Raw genomic sequence first — 26,837 nt, forward strand, 5'->3', positions numbered from 1 at the left:
ACATAGCAGTGTGTTAGGGAGTAAACTATCACTAAATTAAATGAAACTTATGCTGTGCCCCAGCATATATAACTCACAATATGTGAGTAACCAACTTCAAAGATGTTGCCCCCTATACTGTTGTTGAGCCTTTGATGGTCTTTAAAACTGTAATCTCCCAAGCCTGGATATGACCAGACTCACCTGGAGAACTTTACAAAAAATACAGATTCCTGGAATGGACTCCCCCTTGCTCAATGAGTCAGAATTCCTTGGGGCTGGGCCTGGGAATTTGCTTTTTAAGTTCCTGGGTGATTCAGTTGCGGCTAGCTTACGGGCATTTAGCACTGATCTAAACCACACTGCAGCTCTCAGGAGGACAGCTGAGTTAGCTCTAAGTGATTCCTGCCTCAAAACTAATTAATTTCCCATGTGTATGACATTAACAATGTACATGCACAGTATTAATTGAAAAGACATGTTGCTGCCCTACAGACACAAACAACTTCAAACCACAACCAAGTTAGACACTCAGCAAACTAAATAGGAACAATATTTTATTACTTATATCCATCTTGTATTTATGCCCCTTCCTGAGACTGTTCCAGATAGCCCATGGCGTGCCCCTCCTCTCAAATAACAGAGACCTCCTCTGTGTCCTTGGTCCTGACAGTGTAGTGATGGGTGTTTTCTCTAAAACCTTCCTATGATGCCTTTGTCCACTGTGGCTCAGAATGGCCTAATTTCTTAACTGAAAATGAAAACCTGTTCCTTTTGGCTATAGCAGTATTTTTAACATATTTTAAACATTTTCCCCTCAGCCAACCATGACCACACATTCTTGCCTAACTATATTACTGCACTCTAATGATGATATAATATAATGTAAACTCAGAATGGAACTCAAATGACTCCTTAAAGGCTTTTTCTTCTGACTTTTGACTCTCTACAATTCTAGCAAATTACAATGTTCCATGAGGTTACAGAGTAGCAGTGGTCCCATTATCTTACAAGTCCTTATTCAGGTGAAGGCAAACTCTAACAAAGAACTAGAAGGGAAAATTGACCACTGAGTCAGAGTAAAATCAAACTTCAGTTAAACATTGAAGAGGCTTTGTTATAATACCTGGTTCCTGAGGATAGAAGAGCCAGGACCTAGCTCTCCTCCTGAGGAGCTGCTGTGCTGAGAAGAGTGGTTTCTAACTGCTGTTGGGCTTTCTGATCTCAGTAAGTAGAAAACTCCAGAACTCGCTCATGTAGAAATGAGTTCCTTCAATTCCCTAAAGAGTATTCCTTTTGGAAAAGGAACAGACAGGGGTACTGATGTCTCCAACCCAACGTGCATTTAAAACACACACACACACACACACATCATTTTATGAAAGAGTTATAAAAATTCAGGGTATGGGATGTTTTTCAGCTTCTCAAGCCTCTAGAAAGCATAAAGTTGTAATGGAAAAAGGAAATCAAGCTACCCTTGACTTTTTCCAAAAGCAATGTTAGATATCTCTAGTAGTCTATATATAGAGAGCTCATCTGAAGCAGTGGTGCACAAACCCTCTGCGGTTTGATTTTATGACATCTTTTCTTCAATCTCTGTGCAAAAGAGTTACAGGTTATACCATTATTTTGAAATTAATTAAAACTGGTTTTTAAAATAATTTTGCAATATCTTTTAACTTAATTATAAATATCTAAGGCAGTAGATCTCAAATGATAATAGGCTGAAGAATCACACAGGGCTTCCCTGGTAGCACAGTGGTTGAGGGTCTGCCTGCCAATGCAGGGGACACGGGTTCGTGCCCCGGTCCAGGAAGATCCCACATGCCGCGGAGCGACTGGGCCCATGAGTCATGGCCGCTGGGCCTGTGCATCCGGAGCCTGCGCTCTGCGGCGGGAGAGGCCACAGCAGTGAGAGGTCCGTGTACCGCAAAAAAAAAAAAAAAAAAAAAATCACACAGGGTGAGGTGTCAGCCTTGCTAAAAATGCAGAATTTTGTCCCTATCTTTAGATGGTTTACTTGAAAAAAGTCTTGACTGGGACCCAAAATACTACCCTAAAAGCAAAACCATGACTAGATATCCATGATAAGGGCAACTACAAAACTAAGATGCTATTAAAGCTAAAGTTTTTATCTATAAAGGATGAGTAAATTAATTATCTATACTTTTGAATGTGTGCTTTATCTTTTTTTAATTTAACTTCTATCATTAAAATTCTTATTCATTGAAGAATCTGTCCAAAAAAATGTACACCCAATACCTTTTGAATAAAAATTACAAATCCTTCTATTAGACTGAACGAATACCAGTTAGCATCTGAATGAAGAAATCATCCAACAGTTAAAACTATTAGGTTGAGGAAAGGAGTACTAGCACGTGGAAATATATTAATTAGAAGGAATAACTACAAGGAAGCCTGGCTGTACCTGGTAGGGTTAGTTCTTCTAATTCAATCACTGAGCGGTTGCTGCTATAATAGTCTTTCATCAGCTTCTGTAGGTCTTCAGGTGTCCCTGGTTTTGGCTCTGATTTTGCAAGAACATCAGTAATTTTCTTCTGATGAGAAAGAAGTAAAAATGGGAAGACAGATTTTAGGATGGCATTTGGCTTAGGATAGGTTGATTCCTCTGGCATTTAAACTGTAAGTAGGTTCTGTGATAGCCAAGTGTGAATGGGAGTTCTAATAAACACACTTGAGAAAACTTAAAAGATACTTCTTGGACATAACTACTGCTTTGAAAAATGAATGGATGATCTAAAAGACTCCTTGTAACTCTTGGTCTCTGCTAGGAGAACTAAAAATTTTGCAGGAGTCTATAATAGGCTACTATTTTCTGTTAAAAGTCAATAAATCTTGTTGCTTGTGGAAACCTCCTTTTAAGCCTCAGAAAATGTGTATTCCTGAGAGAGTAGAATTTTGAGAATTTCTTGTGTAACCTGGTTCTTAAGGCACTGAGTCTCAGTTTGGATTTCTGGGATTAAAGTAAGAGTTGCAGGACTAATCTCAGCAAAGGAAGACACTAAATAGGGGCACTTGAGACCCTCAATTCTCAAGTCTTGGGAGAGACATCTTGAATTGGCCCTATGGAAAGCAGAACAGGATACTTTACAACATCTATTTTGATTTGGACTTATTTGTGTAGCATTTACTGAATGTCTGCAACGTACTAGGAATGCACAATTGTTCATTTAACTTTCATCATAAACTTCCCTTCTTATTTCTTCCTAGTATTTCACCAAAAATCCAGAAAGAGCCCTTCCTTGCCTTCTACCCCAGCTTTTCCCCCCTCCTTCCATACTATCTTCCTTTTCATACCACTGCCAAGAACGGTCAAAGTTCTGTCAAATGAATTAACTTTAAAAGAACACGTCATCCGTGGGCACATTTTAGCATGACCTCAGCCAAGGCTAAACTAGCTAGCTGGAGTTCTGACCTTGAACCCCAAGAACTTAACACTCCTGAAGGCCATTAGTGTCAAACTATCAAAGAGAAGTTAAAAGTCGTTTCTTTAAGGACTTGCCAAAACTCAGCCAATTTGGCATTTCCCATCCTCCTATTTGGCCATGTGCAGGCAAGGAAAACATAGGCACACACACTCTGTCTTCTAAAAGCTTGCTGTTAAGTAATTGGTTTGAGTCCATCTTGTTTCCTCTAATCCCAATCGCATTTCCTCTGCTGACTACAGCAGTAGACCCTTCTTGGCAGGGAGAGAATTACATTGCTCTTTTGACAACTGTGGTGGAAGGTCAAAGCTAACCACACTTTCGGGCTTCCCTAGTGGTGCAGTGGTTAAGACTCCACCTGCCAATGCAGGGGACACAGGTTCGAACCCTGGTCCACGAAGATCCCACATGCCACGGAGCAACTAAGCCCGTGTGCCACAACTACTGAGCCTGTGCTCTAGAGCCCACGTGCCACAAATACCGTAAGCCTGGGTGCCTACAGCCCGTGCTTGAAAGCCCACGCACAGCAACGAACACCCAACGCAGCCAGAAATAAATTAATTAATTAAATAAATTTATTAAAAAAAAAAGCTAACCACACTTTCTTCAAGGCTGAGCCATAAGAAAGTTTGTATAGGAGCAACAGAGTTTTCCGTATGTTCACAGGCAAGTCTTAAAACGCAAGGGGAGCCTTTTGCTTTAAATTATCGTTTGAAATTAGAGTCAGAAATGCCTTATACTTACACTACTTTCATCTGCTTATTATTTTCTTTTTATTAATACTTTAAGACATAAGGCTTTTAAAAAATGAAATGGGTAAGAAAAGAAGGTTGGTAAATTTCTTTTCTTGGACAGAGCCAGAGGGGCCAGAGGGCAGGAGAGCTCTGGGCCCCTTTTAGAATTAGAAACCCCTGTCTGACTTCTAACCACAGTGAAAACACAGGGTGGGTAACAAAGATGTTTGGTATCCACAAGACTGAAATAGGAATTAGAAGAATTTATTTTTAGCTCCAACAGAAACACTTATTACTAGTGACCTTAGGAAAGTCACCAAACCTCAATGAACTTTACAATTTTTGCATATCTAAAGTGGGGATTACAATAATTGCCTCATCAAAGTACATTATATAACAATGTGATAGGAACCATGTGGGGCTGTACCATTGTAAAAAATTATTAATATTACCTTTTTCCTCTTCCTGGTCTTGGTGGCATCTTCATTTGTTTCCTTTGGTTGTATCAAGAAACATTCTTTAGGCTATAAAGAAATGTAAATGAGAAAACTTTCATCTTAGCATGATGAGGTGTCAACTAATGGTATGAATCCCAAAGTATCAATATCTACTGTCATGCATGTATTCTGCAGAGTATCTTGGACAAAGAAATGTTGGAAAATCCACTGAAGGCTATTATGCAGGGGCCAAGCTGAGAGAATTTGTAAAAGTGAGAAAGTGCAGATTACTTAAGACTGGAAAATCTTTGAACAAAGGTCAAAATGTGTGCGTAAGTGTATATATGTGTTTGAGGTGGTGGTACAGGGCATTAAAGATGGAAGACAGTGGCTAGGTTTGGAAAATACAGGCAGAAAGAGATGTGATTAAAATTAAGATGTAGTAAAGAAGTCTTTGACTAGAATGACTGGTGTTTCCAGGAACTAGCAATGTGTGAGTCTGTATTTCCAAGTCACTGACTTATCATTTTGTTATTCATTCCTTTCCTCTTCTCAATAGGCACAGAAAATCTGAAGTAGGATATATTTACTTATATTTTTATGAAACCAGCTGCACCAAATGTCTTATCTATAGTGACTACAAAATGAATGTTTCTGCTTATGGTCTGACAAAAGCCTCAACACCATGGCATCCTGAGTAATTGATTTTGCCTGTTGCCTTGACCCCTGGAGTACCCTATATAGTTTAGTGCTATTTTTACCCTAAGGATTTGTTTTTTGTTTTGTTTTGTTTTAGTGTAGAAAAATAGGAAATTTGGACTAAGACCTTGATTTATAAAATAGAATGCTTCAGATTCCATATTTATTAATCATAGGCCGTTATATAAAATGTTTCCTGTATTAGATCTTTTATGCAACATTTTCAAACAAGTTGCCAAGTAAGACATAAAATATAAGTGAAAACTTATTCTGAGTTTTTTCTTGATTAAGTTTCCATTCCAACTAGAGAGTACTCAGTTTAAGCTGGTAAACTACTAACTAAAGCAATCTTGTCTCTACTGGCTCTGTTTAAAATGATTACAGATGAAGCTTTCTATTAAAGTTTCCAGATAGCCTGCAGATTAAGAATGCCTATGGCCTGAATCCAGAGAGATATAATGCTATGTAATTTCTTCAAGACATGGGGCCAGGACCAGCAGTTTCTAGACTCTGTTTCAGTTATAGAGAAGTAGATTCAAAAGGCTCAGGATTAAAGTAATATGGGAATCTTGAAATTTCAGCTGCTTCTCAGTTAAAAGAAAAAACCTGCAAAGTACAATTGCATCATAGCTAAAGAAAATAGATATTAGGGCCTCTCTTATTTAGAAAGTTAAGCTGTCTTGTGGATGCAGATACACGCTAATTTGATGCCAATTAGAAACTGGGCCAAGGCCACTAATATGTCACAGAAGCTGCCAGACAGTCATAAGAGTCCAATTACAGATCAAGCCAACATCATCTCATGCTGCTATGGCAAAGGCCTGGATACAATTAGTATCTCCCTAGATCCCTCAAGGCATACTTCAGTATCTTGTCCCCATTATGAAGGTTTTGGGGGGAAGCAGATGTAGACCTGTTTCATTTTCTTATTTAGCAAATGGGGGTGCTCTCTAAGAGTATGTTCAATGTGCGGGGTTTGTATTTATGCCAGGTTTACAAAGCCAGTTAAACATGACACAAATTAAATGTGGAAATGAGCTCAGTTATAAGGATATGGACTCTCCAATTCTGGAAGAAAAAATAAAAACACAATTCTGAATCACGCAAAGGAAAAAAGAAACATGCTTGACAACTGCTTTTGTCAAGATACTGTAACAGGTTTACATGTTAGGTTCAAATTCTTACATCATCTTAAAGGAAATGCAGTATATTTGTTTTCTGGGAGCAGTCACTTTAGCTGGTTGCAGTAGGGTGCTAATGAAGAAGCTAGTTTATGGGGTCAATTTCCATAGAAGTGAGACTACTTTATGAAGAAATACAAAGTCCATAGTATTAAAAATTCCTAAACGTTGCCAGCAGCCTTACAGATGCTGATGTCTACCCTCAGAGAGACTAGGTAAGATGAGGAAGACTCAGGGTAGGCCAACTAACCATTTCTAGAAACTGATTCCAACAGTATCTGACTTTGGCAGTTAATAAGTAATGTCATGGGGGGGACCTTGAAGATGGCGGAAGAGTAAGACGCGGAGATCGCCTTCCCCCCCACGGATACACCAGAAATACATCCACACGTGGAACAACTCCTACAGAACTCCTACTGAAGGCTGGCAGAAGACCTCAGACCTCCCAAAAGGCAAGAAACTCCCCACGTAACTGGGTAGGGCAAAAGAAAAAACAGAGACAAAAGAATAAGGACGGCACCTGCACCAGTGGGAGGGAGCTGTGAAGGAGGAAAAGTTTCCACACACTAGGAAGCCCCTCCGCGGGCGGAGACTGCGGGAGGCAGAGGGGGGAGTTTCGGGACCGCGGAGTAGTGCACAGCGACGGGTGCGGAGGGCAAAGCGGGGAGATTCCTGCACAGACGATCGGTGCCGACCGGCACTCACCAACCCGAGAGGCTTGCTGCTCACCCACCGGGGCGGGCGGGGCTGCGAGCTGAGGCTCGGGTTTTGGTTTTGGACGGAGCTCAGGGAGAGGACTGGGGTTGGCGGCTTGAACATAGCCTGAAGGGGTTAGTGCACCACGACTAGCCGGGAGGGAGTTCGGGGAAAAGCCTGCACCGGCCGAAGAGGCAAGAGACTTTTTCTTCCCTCTTTGTCTCCTGGTGCGCGAGGAGAGGGGTTTAAGAGCGCTGCTTAAAGGAACTCCAGAGACGGGCGCGAGCCGCGGCTAAAAGCGCGAACCCCAGAGACGGGCGCGAGCCGCGGCTGAGGGCGCGAGTCCCCGAGACGGGCGCGAGCCACGGCTGAAAGCACAAACCCCAGAGACGGGCGCGAGCCGCGGCTAAAACCACGGACCCCAGAGACGGGCGGGAGACGCTAAGGCTGCTGCTGCCGCCACCAAGGGGCCTGTGTGCGAGCACAGGTCACTCTCCACACCCCGCTTCCGCGGAGCCTGTGCAGCCCGCCACTGCCAGGTTCCCGGGATCCAGGGACAACTTCCCCGGGACAGCGCACGGCGGGCCTCAGGCTGGTGCAACGTCACGCCGGCCTCTGCCGCAACGTCACGCTGCCTCTGCCGCCCGCAGGCCGGCCCCGCACGCAGTGCCCCTCCTTCCCCCATCCCCCAACCCCCGGCCTGAGTGAGCCGGAGGCCCCGAATCAGCGGCTCCTTTAATCCCGTCCTGTCTGAGCGAAAAAACAGACGCCCTCCAGCGACCTACACGCAGAGGCAGGCCCAAATCCAAAGCTGAGCTCCTGTGAGCTGTGAAAACAAAGAAGAGAAAGGGAAATCTCTCCCAGCAGCCACAGAAGCAGCGGATTAAAGCTCCACAATCAACTTGATATACCCTGCATCTGTGGAATACCTGAATAGACAAGGAATGATCCCAAATTGAAGAGGTGGAATTTAGGAGCGAAATCTATGATTTTTTTCCCTTTTCCTCTTTTTGTGAAGGTGTACGTGTATGCTCCTGTGTGACATCTAGTCTGTATACTCTAGCTTCTACCATTTGTCCTAGGGCTCTATCCGTCCATGACCTTTTTTTAAAAAATTCTTTTTCTTAATAATTAAGTTTAATTGTAATAACTTTATTATACTTTACCTTCGTTCTTTCTTTCTTTCCTTCCTTCCCTCCCTCCTTTAGACAACGAATCACCCCAAATTGAGGAGGTGGTATCAGGGAGCAGGATTTATGATTTTTCCCCCTTTACCTCTTTTTGTGAAGGTGTATGTGTATGCTTCTGTGTAAGATTTTCTCTGTATAGCTTTGCTTCCAACATTTGTCCTAAGGTTCTATCCGTCCCTTTTTTTTCTAAATATTTTTTAATTCAATAACTATATTATACTTTATTTTATTTTTACTGTATCATCTTTCTTTCTGTCTTTTTTCCTTCTTTCCCTCCTTCCTTCCTTCCTCCCTCCCTCCCTCCCTCCCTCCTTTCTTTCCTTCTTTGCTTCTTTCTTCCTTCCTTCCTTTCCTCCTTTCCTTCTTTCTTTACTCATACTTCTACTAATTCTCTCTACTTTTTCTCCCTTTTATTCTGAGCCGTGTGGATGAAAGGCTCTTGGTGCTCCAGCCAGGAGTCAGGGCTCTGCCTCTGAGGTAGGAGAGCCAACTTCAGGTCACTGGTCAACAAGAGACCTCCCAGCTCCACATAATATTAAACAGCGGAAATCTCCCAGAGACCTCCATCTTAACACCAGCACCCAGCTTCACTCAACGACCAGCAAGCCACAGTGCTGGACAACCTATGCCAAACAACTAGCAAAACAGGAACACAACCCCACCCATTAGCAGAGAGGCTGCCTAAAATCATAATAAGGCCACAGACACCCCAAAACACACCACCAGACGTGAACCTGCCCACTAGAGAGACAAGATCCAGCCTCATCCAGCACAACACAGGCACTAGTCCCCTCCACCAGGAAGCCTACACAACCCACTGAAACAACCTTAGCCACTGGAGACAGACATCAAAAACAACGGGAACTACGAACCTGCAGCCTGCAAAAAGGAGACCCCAAACACAGTAAGATAAGCAAAATGAGAAGACAGAAAAACACACAGCAGATGAAGGAGCAAGATAAAAACCCACTAGACCTAACAAATGAAGAGGAAATAGGCAATCTACCTGAAAAAGAATTCAGAATAATGATAGTAAGGATGATCCGAAATCTTGGAAGTAGAATGGACAAAATGCAAGAAACAGTTAACAAGGACCTACAAGAACTAAAGATGAAACAAGCAACGATGAACAATGCAATAAATGAAATTAAAATCACTCTAGATAGGATCAATAGCAGAATAACTGAGGCAGAAGAACGGATAAGTGACCTGGAAGATAAAGTAGTGGAAATAACTACTGCAGAGCAGAATAAAGAAAAAAGAATGAAAAGAACTGAGGACAGTCTCAGAGACCTCTGGGACAACATGAAACGCACCAACATTCTAATTATAGGGGTTCCAGAAGAAGAAGAAAGAAAGAAAGGGACTGAGAAAATATTTGAAGAGATTATAGTTGAAAACTTCCCTAATATGGGAAAGGAAATAGTTAATCAAGTCCAGGAAGCACAGAGGGTCCCATACAGGATAAATACAAGGAGAAACACGCCAAGACACATATTAATCAAACTGTCAAAAATTAAATACAAAGAAAGCATATTAAAAGCAGCAAGGGAAAAACAACAAATAACACACAAGGGAATCCCCATAAGGTTAACAGCTGATCTCTCAGCAGAAACCCTACAAGCCAGAAGGGAGTGGCAGGACATACTGAAAGTGATGAAGGAGAATAGCCTGAAACCAAGACTACTCTACCCAGCAAGGATCTCATTCACATTTGATGGAGAAATTAAAACCTTTACAGACAAGCAAAAGCTGAGAGAGTTCAGCACCACCAAACCAGCTTTACAACAAATGCTAAAGGAACTTCTCTAGACACGAAACACAAGAGAAGGAAATGACCTATAGTAGCGAACCCAAAACAATATATAAAATGGAAATAGGAACATACATATCGATAATTACCTTAAATGTAAATGGACTAAATGCCCCCCACCAAAAGACACAGATTGGCTGAATGGATACAAAAACAAGACCCTTATATATGCTGTCTACAAGAGACCCACTTCAGAACTAGAGACACATACAGACTGAAAGTAAGGGGATGGAAAAAGATATTCCATGCAAATGGAAACCAAAAGAAAGCTGGAGTAGCAATTCTCATATCAGACAAAATAGACTTTAAAATAAGGACTATTAAAAGGGACAAAGAAGGACACTACATAATGATCAAGGGATCGATCCAAGAAGAAGATATAACAATTGTAAATATTTATGCACCCAACATAGGAGCACCTCAATACATAAGGCAAATACTAACAACCATAAAAGGGGAGATTAACAGTAACACATTCATAGTAGGGGACTTTAACACCCCACTTTCACCCATGGACAGATCATCCAAAATGAAAATAAATAAGGAAACACAAGCTTTAAATGATACATTAAACAAGATGGACTTAATTGATATTTATAGGACACTCCATCCAAAAACAACAGAATACACATTTTTCTCAAGTGCTCATGGAACATTCTCCAGGATAGATCATATCTTGGGTCACAAATCAAGCCTTGGTAAATTTAAGAAAACTGAAATTGTATCAAGTATCTTTTCCGACCACAACGCCATGAGACTAGATATCAATTACAGGAAAAGATCTGTAAAAAATACAAACACATGGAGGCTAAACAATACACTACTTAATAATGAAGTGATCACTGAAGAAATCAAAGAGGAAATAAAAAAATACCTAGAAACAAATGACAATGGAGACACAACGACCCAAAACCTATGGGATGCAGCAAAAGCAGTTCTAAGGGGGAAGTTTATAGCAATACAAGCCCACCTTAAGAAGCAGGAAACATCTCGAATAAACAACCTAACCTTGCACCTCAAGCAATTAGAGAAAGAAGAACAAAAAAAACCCAAAGCTAGCAGAAGGAAAGAAATCATAAAAATCAGATCAGAAATAAATGAAAAAGAAATGAAGGAAACAATAGCAAAGATCAATAAAACTAAAAGCTGGTTCTTTGAGAAGATAAACAAAATAGATAAACCACTAGCCAGACTCATCAAGAAAAAAAGGGAGAAGACTCAAATCAATAGAATTAGAAATGAAAAAGGAGAAGTAACAACTGACACTGCAGAAATAAAAAAAATCATGAGAGATTACTACAAGCAACTCTATGCCAATAAAATGGACAATCTGGAAGAAATGGACAAATTCTTAGAAATGCACAACCTGCCAAGACTGAATCAGGAAGAAATAGAAAATATGAACAGACCAATCACAAGCACTGAAATTGAAACTGTGATTAAAAACCTTTCCAACAAACAAAAGCCCAGGACCAGATGGCTTCACAGGTGAATTCTATCAAACGTTTAGAGAAGAGCTAACACCTATCCTTCTCAAACTCTTCCAAAATATAGCAGAGGGAGGAACACTCCCAAATTCCTTCTACGAAGCCACATCACCTTGATACCAAAACCAGACAAGGATGTCACAAAGAAAGAAAACTACAGGCCAATATCACTGATGAACATAGATGCAAAATCCTCAACAAAATACTAGCAAACAGAATCCAACAGCACATTAAAAGGATCATACACCATGATCAAGTGGGGTTTATTCCAGGAATGCAAGGATTCTTCAATATACGCAAATCTATCAATGTGATAAACTATATTAACAAATTGAAGGAGAAAAACCATATGATCATCTCAATAGATGCAGAGAAAGCTTTCGACAAAATTCAACACCCATTTATGATAAAAACCCTCCAGAAAGTAGGCATAGAGGGAACTTTCCTAAACATAATAAAAGCCATATATGACAAGCCCACAGCAAACATCATCCTCAATGGTGAAAAACTGAAAGCATTTCCACTAAGATCAGGAACAAGACAAGGTTGCCCACTCTCACCACTCTTATTCAACATAGTTTTGGAAGTTTTAGCCACAGCAATCAGAGAAGAAAAGGAAATAAAAGGAATCCAAATCGGAAAAGAAGAAGTAAAGCTGTCACTGTTTGCAGATGACATGATACTATACATAGAGAATCCTAAAGATGCTACCAGAAAACTACTAGAGCTAATCAATGAATTTGGTAAAGTAGCAGGATACAAAATTAATGCACAGAAATCTCTGGCATTCCTATATACTAATGATGAAAAATCTGAAAGTGAAATCAAGAAAACACTCCCATTTACCATTGCAACAAAAAGAATAAAATATCTAGGAATAAACCTACCTAAGGATACGAAAGACCTGTATGCAGAAAAATTATAAGACACTGATGAAAGAAATTAAAGATGATACAAATAGATGGAGAGATATACCATGTTCTTGGATGGGAAGAATCACATTGTGAAAATGACTCTACTACCCAAAGCAATCTACAGATTCAATGAAATCCCTATCAAACTACCACTGGCATTTTTCACAGAACTAGAACAAAAATTTCGCAATTTGTATGGAAACACAAAGACCCCGAATAGCCAAAGCAATCTTTAGAACGAAAAAGGAGCTGGAGGAATAAGGCTCCCTGACTTCAGACTATATTACAAAGCAACAGTAATCAAGACAGTATGGTACTGGCACAAAAACAGAAAGATAGATCAGTGGAACAGGATAGAAAGCCCAGAGATATACCACGCACATATGGACACCTTATCTTTGATAAAGGAGGCAGGAATGTACAGTGGAGAAAGGACAGCCTCTTCAATAAATGGTGCTGGGAAAACTGGACAGGTACATGTAAAAGTATGAGATTAGATCACTCCCTAACACCATACACAAAAATAAGCTCAAAATGGATTAAAGACCTAAATGTAAGGCCAGAAACTATCAAACTCTTAGAAGAAAACATAGGAAGAACACTCTATGACATAAATCACAGCAAGATCCTTTCTGACCCACCTCCTAGAGTAATGGAAATAAAAACAAAAATAAACAAATGGGACCTAATGAAACTTCAAAGCTTTTGCACAGCAAAGGAAACCATAACCAAGACCAAAAGACAACCCTCAGAATGGGAGAAAACATTTGCAAATGAAGCAACTGACAAAGGATTAATCTCCAAAATTTACAAGCAGCTCATGCAGCTCAATAACAAAATAACAAACAACCCCATCCAAAAATGGGCAGAAGACCTAAATAGACATTTCTCCAAAGAAGATATACAGAATGCTAACAAACACATGAAAGAATGCTCAACATCATTAATCATTAGAGAAATGCAAATCAAAACTACAATGAGATTACCATCTCACACCAGTCAGAATGGCCATCATCAAAAAATCAAGAAACAATAAATGCTGGAGAGGGTGTGGAGAAAAGGGACACTCTTGCACTGCTGGTGGGAATGTGAATTGGTTCAGCCACTGTGGAGAACAGTATGGAGGTTCCTTAAAAAACTACAAATAGAATTACCATATGACCCAGCAATCCCACTACTTGGCATATACCCTGAGAAAACCAAAATTCAAAGAGAGTCATGTACCAAAATGTTCATTGCAGCTCTATTTACAATAGCCAGGACATGGAAACAACCTAAGCGCCCATCATCGGATGAATGATAAAGAAGATGTGGCACATATACACAATGGAATATTACTCAGCCTTAAAAAGAAATGAAATTGAGCTATTTGTAATGAGATGGATAGACCTAGAATCTGTCATACAGAGTGAAGTAAGTCAGAAAGAAAAAGACAAATACCGTATGCTAACACATATATATGGAATTTAAGGGAAAAAAAATGTCATGAAGAACCTAGGGGTAAGATAGGAATAAAGACGCAGACCTACTGGAGAACGGACTTAAGGATATGGGGAGGGGGAAGGGTGAGTTTTGACAGGGCGAGAGAGAGTCATGGACATATACACACTAACAAACGTAGTAAGGTAGATAGCGGGGGGGAAGCAGCCGCAAGGCACAGGGATATTAGCTCGGTGCTTTGTGACAGCCTGGAAGGGTGGGATGGGGAGAGTGGGAGGGAGGGAGACGCAAGAGGGAAGACATATGGGAACATATGTATATGTATAGCTGATTCACTTTGTTGTAAAGCAGAAACTAACACACCATTGTAAAGCAATTATACCCAATAAGATGTTTAAAAAAAAAAAAAAATAAGTAATGTCATTTCTTTATGCAGTGATTTTTAAATATGTACCCTGAGTATGAAGTTAAAGATTTAGAAGAATCACACTTGCCCAAAAATATACCAAAAAAAACTATTAAGCTTTCAGTGAAGCAATTAATTGGGGCATGTTTTCAATTCCTTAAAGTGTCAAAATTATATCCTTTAAGAATGAGTCTTCTGGTTTTAACCATGGCAAATCATTATCAAAACGCTACTAAAATGAAATAAAGGAGGGACTTTCCCTGGTGGCGCAGTGGTTAAGACTCCATGCTCCCAATGCAGGGTGCCCAGGTTCTATCCCTGGTTGGGGAACTAGATCTCACACGCATGCTGCAACTAACAGTTCACATGTCTCTACTAAGGAGCCCGCGAGCTGCAACTAAGGAGCCCACCTGCTGCAACTGAGACCTGGCACAACCAAATAAATAAATAAATATTTTTTAAAATTGAAAATAAAGGAAACTGAAAATGATGTAAGTCTATAAGGACGAAGAAACCAGGAGAAAGGACAACAGTAGTGGAGAGATTCAACAACATTTTGGAAAATGGAAAGGGGTGAAACTGGATGTAAGCTATTTAGCATAGGGAGAGAGACATCTAGCACCTGGGTTTCTAGAGAGACAGATGCTAACAATAAGTGTGTCTGTTTCACCTGTTGGACTCTGAAAAAGGTTCAGCAGTGGGTGGTACAAGGTACTACAGAGGGGAAAAGGGTTTGAAAGAAAGAGACTGGTTGAAACTTCATGTTTAAAATGATTAGCCTCCCTCCTACACCACCTGGCTATATCTTCTGCTCAGGCAGCCAAGCAACTATCCCATTACCGCTTCCTCTCATCTTGTTCTTCCTAACAGAAGACTGGAGATTTATGCTCTGGAGAGATAAGAAGACCAAGAAGTCTAGCACAAGGGAGGCAGGGTAGAGGTTGAGGCTCATTTCCTTTTCCTGTCCTGTTTCAGGATATTTCAAGAGAGGCTTATATAGTGTAGGCAGAACACTACTGAATTCTTCTCTGGAAAAATAAATGGCCTAAGAGAAATGCCACAAGAGAGTGACATTGGGGGTTCCATAGTAAATGTCCAGCTTTGTTATCATATCACCCTACCAAGAGGTCCACTAATTAACAAGCCCCATTTATGCACAAAAGTTTTCCATTAACTTTTTAGTGTGTTTCTCTTTAATATGAATAGACAGCTAAGGTTCATCAGACATCTAAGGAAAGTCTCCAACATCATAGCAAATAAACAAAAAAAAGAAAAAAGAACACTGAAGAAACAGAGACTGTACTTCAAAGCAATTACAATTAATATTCTCAGAGAGAAGAGGGAAGAATTTTCAGCCATGAAACAAGATGCTATAAAACGAGGATGCTATAAAAAAGGAAAAAAAAAAACATTTAAACCTTAAAACAAATAAGAAAGTTGGGGGACTTCCTTGGCGGCACAGTGGTTAAGAATCTGCCTGCCAATGCAGAGGACATGGGTTCGATCCCTGGTCGGGGAAGATCCCACATGCTGCAGAGCAACTAAGCCCACGAGCCACAACTACTGAGCCTGCACACTGCAACTACTGAAGCCAGTGCGCTCTAGGGCCCGTGTGCTGCAACTACTGAGCCCATGTGCTGCAACTACTGAAGCCCGCGCGCCTAAAGCCTGTGCTCCACAACAAGAGAAGGCACTGCAATGAGAAGCCTGTGCACTGCAACGAAGAGTAGCCCCCACTTGCCACAACTAGAGAAAGCTTGTGCACACCAATGAAGACCCAATGCAGCAAAAAATTAAAATAATTAAAATAAAAATTAAAGAAAGTTGGAATAAAAATGTAGGAGGAAGGCTTGAAGATCAAGTAGAAAAAATCTCCCAGAAAGATGAAAAAATGATAAGAAAAAAATGGTAAGAAAATTAGAGAATCAGCCCAAGAGAATCAACATGCCAATAAAAGGTATTATAGAAAGTAAGAGTCATATAAAACAGTGGGAAAGAAGTAATAAAAAAATAATGTATGAAAAACTTTCCAGAACTGAAGGAAAATTTCTAGAACATGAAACTCCAAATTGAAAGCCCATTAAGTATACAGTACAATGGATAAGAAAAATAACCATGCTAAGGAAAATCACTGTGAAATTGCAGAACATCCTGGACAAACAAAAGATTCTAAAAACTTATGAAAAGAAAAACAGTAACATACAAAATACAAAAGGTCAAAGAAAAGAATGGTGGCAGACTGTGCAACAGCAGTAATTGATGCTTGAACTCAGTAGAACAAAGCCTTCAAAATTATGGGGAAAATTTATTTGCAAATTAGATTATTTTTCAAATTAGATTGTTATACCCAGCAAAATTATCAGTCAAGTTAAGAGGAAAATTTTCAGATTTCAGTAAACATTCTCAGATATTTAAGATCTCAAAAAATTTACTTCCTACCCACAGATACTCAAGGCTCTATTCCAGCATAATAAAGGACTAAATCAAGAAAGAGGATGACATAGGATTCAGTAAGTAGGGAGACCAATCCGGGAGGCTACTGAAGGGGCAGTAAAGAGAAGTCTCAGTTGTTCAGCAGGCCTAGAGAATAACCAATTCAGAGTGGAACAAAAGTGTGGAGATCTGTAGGAAAGAACAATAACTGATCTATTTGAGCATATGGAAAATACTGTCCATGGGCATGTGGAAGAGATGTTGGAACATACGGGAGCAATTAACAGTAGGAACATAGCAAGCTAGGCAAGTGAAGAAATGAGGTAATTATTAATACCATAAAAATAAAGAGTTGTATAAGAAAGGAGGGATGATTATAGCTTCTCTTTTTCTCAGCACTGAACAGTATTTCCATGGTCATAATAATGAAAGAGTGACAACTGTTTTAACCAAAATGTAATATTGTATCGGCAGAGGAAGTAGCAGTTGGAGAGGGAATAGGGCATAGGTGAGAGGAATATGTCCTCCTATGCTACCTCAGGAAGATAATCAGAAAGTGGTAAATCAAGAAACTGCAGTATAAAATATAAGGTAGCAAGTAAGAAAAACAGCTAAAGACTGATGGATTTACATGAAATCCTAGAAAAAGCAAAACAAATTTTTGGGGAAAAAACATCAGAACAGTGGTTGCCTCAGGGGCAAGGAGTTTGGAATGGTGATTAACAGGGAGGTGGCATGAAAGGATTCTGGGGTGATGGTAATGTTCTGTATCCTGTAGGGGTTTGTGTTACGGAGTTATATGAATTTGTCAAAACTCATTGAATGGTACATTTGACATTTGTGTATTTTATTGCATGTTAACTTCACCTTACAAGGAAAAAAAAAGAACTTTAAAGTAAATATTGAGCTTTTAAAAATAATATGCATGCTGAAGCATCTGAGGGGAGTGTACTGATTTTGCAAATTACTTTGAAATGTGTCAAAAATAAGGTGATTGCTAGGTGGATAGTGCCTGAACACACTGTTCAAAAATTTTGGACACAGTCACAGTTACATAAGAAATACTTAAAGGGAACTCCCTGGCAGTCCAGTGGTTAGGACTCCATGCTTTCACTGCTGAGGGTCCGGGTTTGATACCTGGTCGGGGAACTAGGATCCTGCAAGCCCCGCAGTGCAGCCAAATTAAAAAGAAGAAACAAAAGTCTTTAAAGAAATTAAAGGTGTGCCTCGCAGATTCTCTCAAACATGAGTCTAGGAAGCTTAAGGGGTCTTATCTTGTAATTGTCTCAGCTGAAGCCCAAGGTACAGAAGGGTTTATCTGGAAAACATTGTGGGTGTGACTTCTGTCTAATAGAGTAAATCCCCAGAAGAATCACAAGAGACCCACATAATTCTTTTTTTAAAAAAATTAATTAATTAATTAAATTTATTTATTATTTTTGGCTGCGTTGGGTCTTCATGGCTGCATGCAGGCTTTCTCTAGTTGTGGTGAGCAGGGGCTACTCTTCATTGCGGTGCACGGGCTTCTCATTGCAGTGGCCTCTCTTGTTGCAGAGCACGGGCTCTAGGCATGCGGGCTTCAGTAGTTGTGGCATACGGGCTCAGCAGTTGTGGCTCACGGGCTCTAGAGTGCAGGCTCAGTAGTTGTGGCACATGGGCTTAGCTGCTCTGTGGCATGTGGGATCATCATGGACCAGGGCTCAAACCCGTGTTCCCTGTATTGGCAGGTGGATTCTTAACGACTGCATCACCAGGGAAGCCCCCACACAATTCTTAAAGGAGTTATATATTCAGAAGCTGAGAGGGTCAGAGAGGAGCCCTCAGAATTCTATTATCAAGAAGCAAGCTGAAAGAGCTGCTTAGTTGCAAACACATGTTACCTTTCATTTAAAAAAAAAAGGGAGGATGACTCAGAGGACAGAACAAAAACCCAAACAGCAGTGCCAAGAACCATAAGACTCTGGGCCTTAAGACTTAATCAAGAAACTCCTAACACTTTCTGAATGTTGTGGACCAATGACTCTTTGTTACTCCTATTTGAATAGAAATGCCTATAGAGGTTATCCAATGCTTGCCTCACTGCTTGGTGTTGGGTACGTAGGGGTGAGACAACTTGTCTCTTTAGTTTCATAGGTTGAGAAGAAATACACTCAAAGAGTTATACTTAAAGGTCTAAACCCGAGGAAACTTAACTGCACCTGGACCTGATCTAGACAATGAAATTCCGGACACCAAGCTCACGCTGTAACATCATAAGATTTTTGCAAGCCTTGGGAGGGGCAAATATATTCTGCGTATGGGAGGGATGTAAATCACTGGGGCCCAGAGGGCAGACTGTGGTAGCCAGATTACAGGATAGCACCAGTGATCACTATCTCCTGGTATTCATCCCCTCCTCTTGAATGTGTACCATATTTACTGATCTGCTTCTAACAGAATATGGCAGAAGTGATGTGATGTCAGTTCTCAGATTAGGTTATAAAAAGACTGTCGTTTCTCTCTTAGAGGAAAACATAAGAACACTCTTTGACATAAATCACAGCAAGATCCTTTTTGACCCACCTCCTAGAGAAATGGAAATAAAAACAAAAATAAACAAATGGGACCTAACGAAACTTAAAAGCTTTTGAACAGCAAAGGAAACCATAAACAAGATGAAAAGACAACCCTCGGAATGGGAGAAAATATTTGCAAATGAAGGAACTGACAAAGGATTAATCTCCAAAATATACAAACAGCTCATGCAGCTCAATATCAAAAAAACAAACAACCCAATCCAAAAATGGGCAGAAGATCTAAATAGACACTTTTCCAAAGAAGATATACAGACTGCCAACAAACACATGAAAGGATGCTCAACATCACTAATCATTAGAGAAATGCCAATCAAAACTACAATGAGGTATCACCTCACACTGGTCAGAATGGCCATCATCAAAAAATCTACAAACAATAAATGCTGGAGAGGGTGTGGAGAAAAGGGAACCCTCTTGCACTGTTGGTGGGAATGTAAACTGATACAGCCACTACGGAGAACAATATGGAAGCTCCTTAAAAAACTAAAAATAGAACTACCATATGACCCAGCAATCCCACTACTGGGCATATACCCTGAGAAAACCATAATTCAAAAAGAGTCACGTACCATAATGTTCATCGCAGCTCTATTTACAATAGCCAGGACATGGAACCAACCTAAATCTCCATCGACAGATGAATGGATAAGGAAGAAGTGGCACATATATACAATGGAATATTACTCAGCTAAAAAAAGAAATGAAATTGAACTATTTGTAGTGGGGTGGATAGACCTAGAGTCTGTCATACAGAGTGAAGTAAGTCAGAAAGAGAAAAACAAATACCATATGCTAACACATATATATGGAATCTAAAAAAAAAAAGGGGTTCTGAAGAACCTAGGGGCAGGACAGGAATAAAGACGCAGACAGACTTGAGGACATGGGGAGGGGGAAGGGTAAGCTGGGACGAAGTGAGAGAGTGGCGTGGACATACATACACTACCAAATGTAAAACAGATAGCTAGTGGGAAGCAGCTGCATCACACGGGGAGATCAGCTCCGTGCTTTGTGACCACCTAGAGGGGTGGGATAGGGAAGGTGGGAAGGAGACACACGAGGGAGGGGATATGGGGATATATGTATACATATAGTTGATTTACTTTGTTATACATTAGAAACTAACACAGCATTGTAAAGCAATTATACTCCAATAAAGATGTTAAAAAAAAAAAGACTGGTTTCGGTCTTGAGTGCTCTTGTTAGTTCCCTCTTGGGTCACTCACATGGCCTGAAGGAAGCCATGGGCAATGTTGTGAGGCATCCCTGTGGAGAGGCTCACATGATGAGGGACTGAGGCCTGCCATCAGCCACCTGAATGAACTTCAAGAAGGGTTCCTCATGGTGGAGCCCCTAACGTCCAGCTTACAACTTGACTGACAACTGATGAGAGATGTAGAGCCAGAGAGGCTGAACGTAGCCACGCCTGTGAGGTAACAGAAACTGAGATAAGGAATCTTTTCTGTTTTAAGCTACTAACTTTGGGGGTAATTTGTTATACAACAATAGATTAATACAAAGAGAAACAGAATTGAGACACCAGCATGGAAAGGAGGAAGGTAAATCAGAGTAAACAGGACACAGTTCTCTTTTCTCTTAATCAAGAATAATCTTGAAGAGTAGGAGAGATATGAAATGATCAATGTGAAAATGAAGAATTAGTAAGAGGGCTTCCCTTATGGTGCAGTGGTTGGGAGTCCGCCTGCCGATGCAGGGGACACGGGTTCGTGCCCCGGTCCAGGAAGATCCCACATGCCGCGGAGTGGCTGGGCCGGTGAGCCATGGACGCTGAGCCTGCGCGTCTGGAGCCTGTGCTCCAAGGCAGGAGGGGCCACAGCAGTGAGAGGCCTGTGTACCGCAAAAAAAAAAAAAAAAAAAAAAAAAAAAAAGAAAAGAATTGGTAAGAAAATACAGTAGTGAGAGAGGTAAGTAAGGAGGGAAAGGGATAAGTACTCTTGCTGAAGATTCTTTTATGATCCAAGGAGATAAACAAAAGGCTAGCTTAAGAAAAAAAGAAGTCCAGTGTTGTCTCTGAGGGGGAGAGGATGGGTCATGGACCATTAAAAGGCTACTGACATCATGGAGACATCAATGAAAAATTCACGAAATCCCTCTTAAGGGATTATATTCTGGGAACCATAATTACAAAGTCACTAGGGCTGGCTCTGAAGTGAGTGATGTTGAGGAGGGAAGAGGGTGATGCAATCTCTAGGAGTAGGGGAATTCATCATTTATTTTGGAAGCAGTATTTGGAAAAAAAAAAAACAACTACTGGCAAATCTTTATACTCACATTATTAAGGAGGCCAAGGATGATTGTTTAGATGTGAAATGGTTGCTAGAGATGATGTAGTTGCAAGGGTAAGAAAACTTGTATAAAGTTATAAACCTGCTGCTTGAAATACTGGACAGATGGGAGGTGTGGACTCAGTAATAAAAATGTGAGGCCCAGCTATGGCAAAGGAGGGAACACCATCTAACCGGACACTCTCACCTGGTGATATGCATATTACAGCTAGCAGCATAATGCCAGGCAGTTCCTATGCAAGCATTAAAAAACAAAGCAAAAAAAAAAAAAAAAAAAAAACAAATAAAACAGGGGCTACCCTGGTGGCGCAGTGGTTGGGGGTCCGCCTGCCGATGCAGGGGGTGCGGGTTCATGCCCGGGTCTGGGAGGATCCTGCGTGCTGCAGAGTGACTGGGCCGGTGGGCCGTGGCTGCTGGGCCTGCGCCTCCGGAGCCTGTGCTCCGCGGCGGGAGGGGCCGCGGCAGTGAGAGGCTCGCGTACCGCAAGACAAAACAAAACAAAACAAACAAACAAACAAAAAACCCCTTCAAGAACAGCAAACAACTAAGGCAAATTTGAAAAAAATTCAAAACTTAAATATAGTAACAGTAATTTCCTTTCTTTTTCTTTTTTTTATCCAAGAAAAAAATATTACTATTAAAAAACAAATACTTGGTCACATGTGCCAAATGAATCATATGCCTATGGCTGTGCTAGGTACCACAGTGAACACAAAAGAAACCCTGTCCTCTGAGGTGCTTATGGGCTAGTTGGAAATGCAACCTCTATGTGCATAAACAACTAGAGAAGGACTCAAGAAATGACAGTCGGCCTGACAAAAAGGCTGTCCTTGGGGTGGTGAGATGAGTTCCAGAGGGAGAAGAGCAGCGGGAGACAGGACGAGGAGGCCACAGAAGAGCCCAAGGGACTGTGTGGTATTCGGGCTGGAGGAGAAGAGACTCCTAGGTCTAATGTCAAGGTGGGGGACCCCTCAAGGAGGGGCTGAAGGAGGGACAATGGTCACGGGGCTCCAAAAGGCGTCTACGGGCAGCAGTGTCAGGGAGCCAATGGCTCACAGCTGGGACACAAAGGGTTGAGATGGGAAGAGGGGTAAGAAAGCTGGGATACCAGTCTAGTCATCCATTATTCCTTTTCACAAATGAGTGCCAGTTCGGGGAAGGTTCTGTGCCAGATGCAGTGGAGATGCACAGATGAGTACAGCATGGTAGGGAGACCAGAGAAGTAGATGGATAACACTCAAATAAGGCAGAGGGGCACAAGGAGGTTCCTGTGTGAATTCTCTGGCCAGGGCAATGAGGATAGGCTTGTAGAGAGTGATAAGGGCACTGTGTCTACCTAGGACTTTGATTCTTTTTAAATTTATATTTATTTATTTATTTATTGGCCACTCAGCATGCAGGATCTTAGTTCCTGGACCAGGATTGAACCAGTGTCCCTGAAGTGGAAGCGTGGAGCCCTAACCACTGGACCGCCAGGGAATCCCCAGGACTTTGTTTCCTTAAAGCAATTTGTTAGTGAAAGAAATTAGAGCAGGATGAAGGTGGTTAAAATAAGCAGTAAAATCTCTGGTGATTTTTTTTTTCCTTGGCATAAAATAGCAATGGCATGCGACCAAGAAATTACTTGATGGCATGGTAAATCCAATTTTCCCAAGTTGAATGAGGAAGGACAGGTGGAAAGGGAAATGGAAGCAGTGTCATCCTCAGGGTGTGGCTTAAAGACAGTCAAGTGGGTCATCACTGCCTGGTACCCATCTCTCTGAGCTTCAGGTTCTTTGTAAATGGGGTCCCCCCTACTTCACAGGGCACCTGTGACGACTGAGTCATGGTGCCTTACACAGTGCCTGTGGTGAGTGTTCAATAAATCGTCTTATTATTGTTGAAACCAGGGCTGCTGAAAGATAGGTGAATGTCATGGAAATTAAGAATGTATTTAACTTCTCTCCTCGATCCTTCTCCTTTCGTCCTGTGGTTCCCTGCCATTTATCTAACTTGATGGTTGTGGGAAAAGAAGACTCAGTTTGGAAGGAGGTAAAAAATAGGTGGAAATTCAGCAAGGTGAACACTCTGCCAATAAAAAGACAGTAAAGATGTAGGCTTGGGTGAGTTTATTGATGCAAATTTATTCTTTCACCAAAGAGTCCAGAAAAAGTGAGGAACAATCAAAAATAAATCAAGGGAGAAAGTAATAAAAAAGAAAGCCAGTGGGCTACAAAGAATATCTGGAGCAAGCGCAGTAGCGCTCCTCACCGTTACGGCGGCGGTGCCGTCCAGTTGGCCGCTGGTGTGGTGGCCACTTCCCCTCGGAAGTCCGGTCCTCCGCCTCCTGCTCCCACCCTGCTTGCTCGGTGGCGGCATTGGTGGTCCTTGCCTCTCTGCCTCCTCCACCTCGGCCTGTCCACTGGCGGGTGGCGTTGGTGCGGAGGGGGCCCCTGCCTCAGAGAAGGTACCACGTTGAATGAGCAAAGACTGAACTTTTTACAGATACCTTTTGTAAAAGGCTTATAAGGAGTAGTGCCATAATTTGAATCACAATGGATTTCACATTATGAGGTGAATGGGAGCGGAGTATTGGACAAAAATAGATTTTTAAATCTCTGCATCATGTTTTTTAGCTCCTCAGTTGTTGCACAGTCTCACTATTTGGGGAAAGTTCATGCTAAAAAACTGAAGCAATCAATGGGTGAATATGATCAAATTTCTCCACCAAGTTCTCAACCTGTTAAGGAGAACTCCTTGTCAACCTAATGAAGCATTCAAAGACATGTGACTCTTTTCAAGATGAACTTGAAGATTACATCAAAGTGCAGAAAGCCAGAGGCTTAGAGCCAAAGAGTTGTTTCAGAAAGATGAGAGAGGATTATTTGGAAACCTGTGGTGCAAAGAAGAGGTTGATTCTAGACCCAGGTGTGGAATGTTTGATCAAAGACTCCTTTGTGAAACCGTCCAGACCTACCGAAGACCATGCAGTATTTCGCAAACAGTGGAAAAGTGGTTACCTCAGTGGCTAGCAGCTCATGACAGCAGGCTGAGACTGGACTCCCTGAGCTGCTGTCAATTCACCAGGGACTGTTTCTCAGGAAAACCAGTACCCCTGAACTTTAGTCAGCAAGAGTATAACTGTAGCTCATACAGTGTAGAATCTGGAGTTTACAGGCACCTCTCCTCAGAAAACAGTACCAGTGCCCGTCAAGCTAGTTATAAACAGATACATCAGAAGAGAAAAAGGTTCCCAGAGAAAGGCCGGGAAAAACGAGAGGAGGAGCGGTCCAAGCATAAGAGGAAGAAAGCTTGTGAGGAAATAGATTTAGACAAATGCAAGAGCATCCAAAGAAACAAAACAGAGGTGGAAACAGTCAGTACAGAAAAACTTAAGAAACGAAAGGAGAAAAAAAGCCAAGATGTAGCCTCTAAGAAATAGGAACTTAAGGGTAGTAAAGAGAAAAAGGAACAAGTCAAAGAAAGGAAGAAGAGGAGATGCTTTGGGACCAGTCTCTCCTTGGATTTTGAAGCTCTTGCATTGGTTCTCCTGAGGTTAAACTGAAAAAAGAGTTGAGGAGCTTGGTTTTACGATGTTCCTATCGCTCTTTTCATGTGAGCAGGTACAAAGGCTAAGTGAACAGAAAACATTTAGTGTGCTTGCTCTCCAACATGGAAATTACTTTTCCTCTTTTCTAAAATCATTACTACATTTTTCTTATACATAATGTAATTTCCCTTAACGAGAGTGGCTCTGCTTTAATTCATCAAATTGCTATGATGGTGGAAGTATTTTCCCCTTAGGACGTCATTTATTTTAAACTGGAGGATTAATAGGCTTTACATAATCTATTTCTTGATTGGGTTTTAGTTTGGCGTGGGTGTTTTTATATTCATTAGTTTTCTCTGTGAAGCAGTTTAGATTGATTTTTTTCCTTTGTTAGATCTAACTTGCAGTATATTTTCTATATTGGAAAGTGGAAAATGACATACATTATAATAAGCTTAAGTTACATACAGTTTTAAACGTTTCAAGGAGTCTTGATACAAAATCAGTTTATATTCTGGAAATGTTTATAATATAATAAAGTTCTAATTTCTACAAAAAAAGAATATTTGGAAACAAGTTCTGCAAGTAGGCACTGATTAGAGGCAGAGGTCAAAGAAGGCATGACTATGGTATGGTCAGTGGACTTAAGTGAGGTAAAATTAAACCCCATCTTTGTGAAATAAATTGAAAAGCTACAGATGTTAACCTGTAGATCTTAGAAAGAATGGTGCAAACTAAAATTGATACAGGGCCTTGGAGTTAAATATTTAATGTCTAGAGAGAAAACCAAGACTGATTATACATTAAACACGTATATCTTGCTGCATTCCCCACCTCACAAAGAAAAAATAATGAATAAAATAAAAGACTTGAAGTATATTTTACTATAAGAATTATCACTTCAGTGCTTACTCTTTGCCAACCACAGTTCAAAGAGCTTAACAAGTGTTAATCGTTTAATCTTCACCCGTAACCCTGTGAAGAAAATACACGTATTATCACCACTTTACCAATATGGAGACTGAGGCACAGAGAGTTTAACTTGCCTAAGGCGTCACAGCTTGTAGGTAACCAAAATGCTAAACTGCTTCCCACAATTATCCTGAGCCTGGTCACAAACTTTGGGTCACAAAACTCTAGTGGAATGTGTTTAGGGCCACCTACAATAAGAATAAGGCCACATATGTTACTATGAAGAAGATGGTAACTTTGGACTGACAGTTAGATAGTCCTTCAAAAAATCACACATGGTTACCAATTAGGTCTCAGGGACAATATGTAAGAAAGGTGCAAATGGATGTGAGTGGCCAGCAAGAAGATTAAAAAGGCAATAAAAGGTCCTAAGTCCAGGGAGCAAAGTTTATCAAATGGCCACTTGTGGTAATACAAAGGTAGCAAATCCCCAATAAGAATTCACACAACAGACATGATGCTAGATAGACGTGAAGGCCTGGGAGCCTGCTCACAGCATGTCTTGGTACTGTAATAATGCATTGGTGTGGGGGTAATCTTGCATATCTATGCTATTTGTCTTCTCCTAGGAACTATACCCAAAAGAATAAAACTGGGTC

General features: G+C 40.9%; 1 protein-coding gene and 1 pseudogene across 2 annotated transcripts in view; one reads left to right on the forward strand and one right to left on the reverse strand.

Moving 5' to 3' along the window:
- The window catches only part of CMSS1 (cms1 ribosomal small subunit homolog), a 397,814-nt gene that overhangs the window by 24,213 nt on the left and 346,764 nt on the right, over positions 1–26,837 (reverse strand). For both annotated transcript variants that reach the window (XM_032629472.1, XM_032629473.1), the window contains exons 3-4: positions 4,612–4,683; positions 2,408–2,537 (exon numbers count right to left, since the gene is read on the reverse strand). In XM_032629472.1, coding sequence (XP_032485363.1) covers positions 2,408–2,537; positions 4,612–4,683 — 202 coding nt within the window. The remainder of the gene's footprint in view (positions 1–2,407; positions 2,538–4,611; positions 4,684–26,837) is intronic.
- Positions 24,485–25,247, forward strand: LOC116752732 (annotated as a pseudogene).

The sequence above is a fragment of the Phocoena sinus genome, chromosome 4 (assembly GCF_008692025.1).
Source record: "Phocoena sinus isolate mPhoSin1 chromosome 4, mPhoSin1.pri, whole genome shotgun sequence".
Classification (NCBI taxonomy): Eukaryota; Metazoa; Chordata; class Mammalia; order Artiodactyla; family Phocoenidae; genus Phocoena; species Phocoena sinus.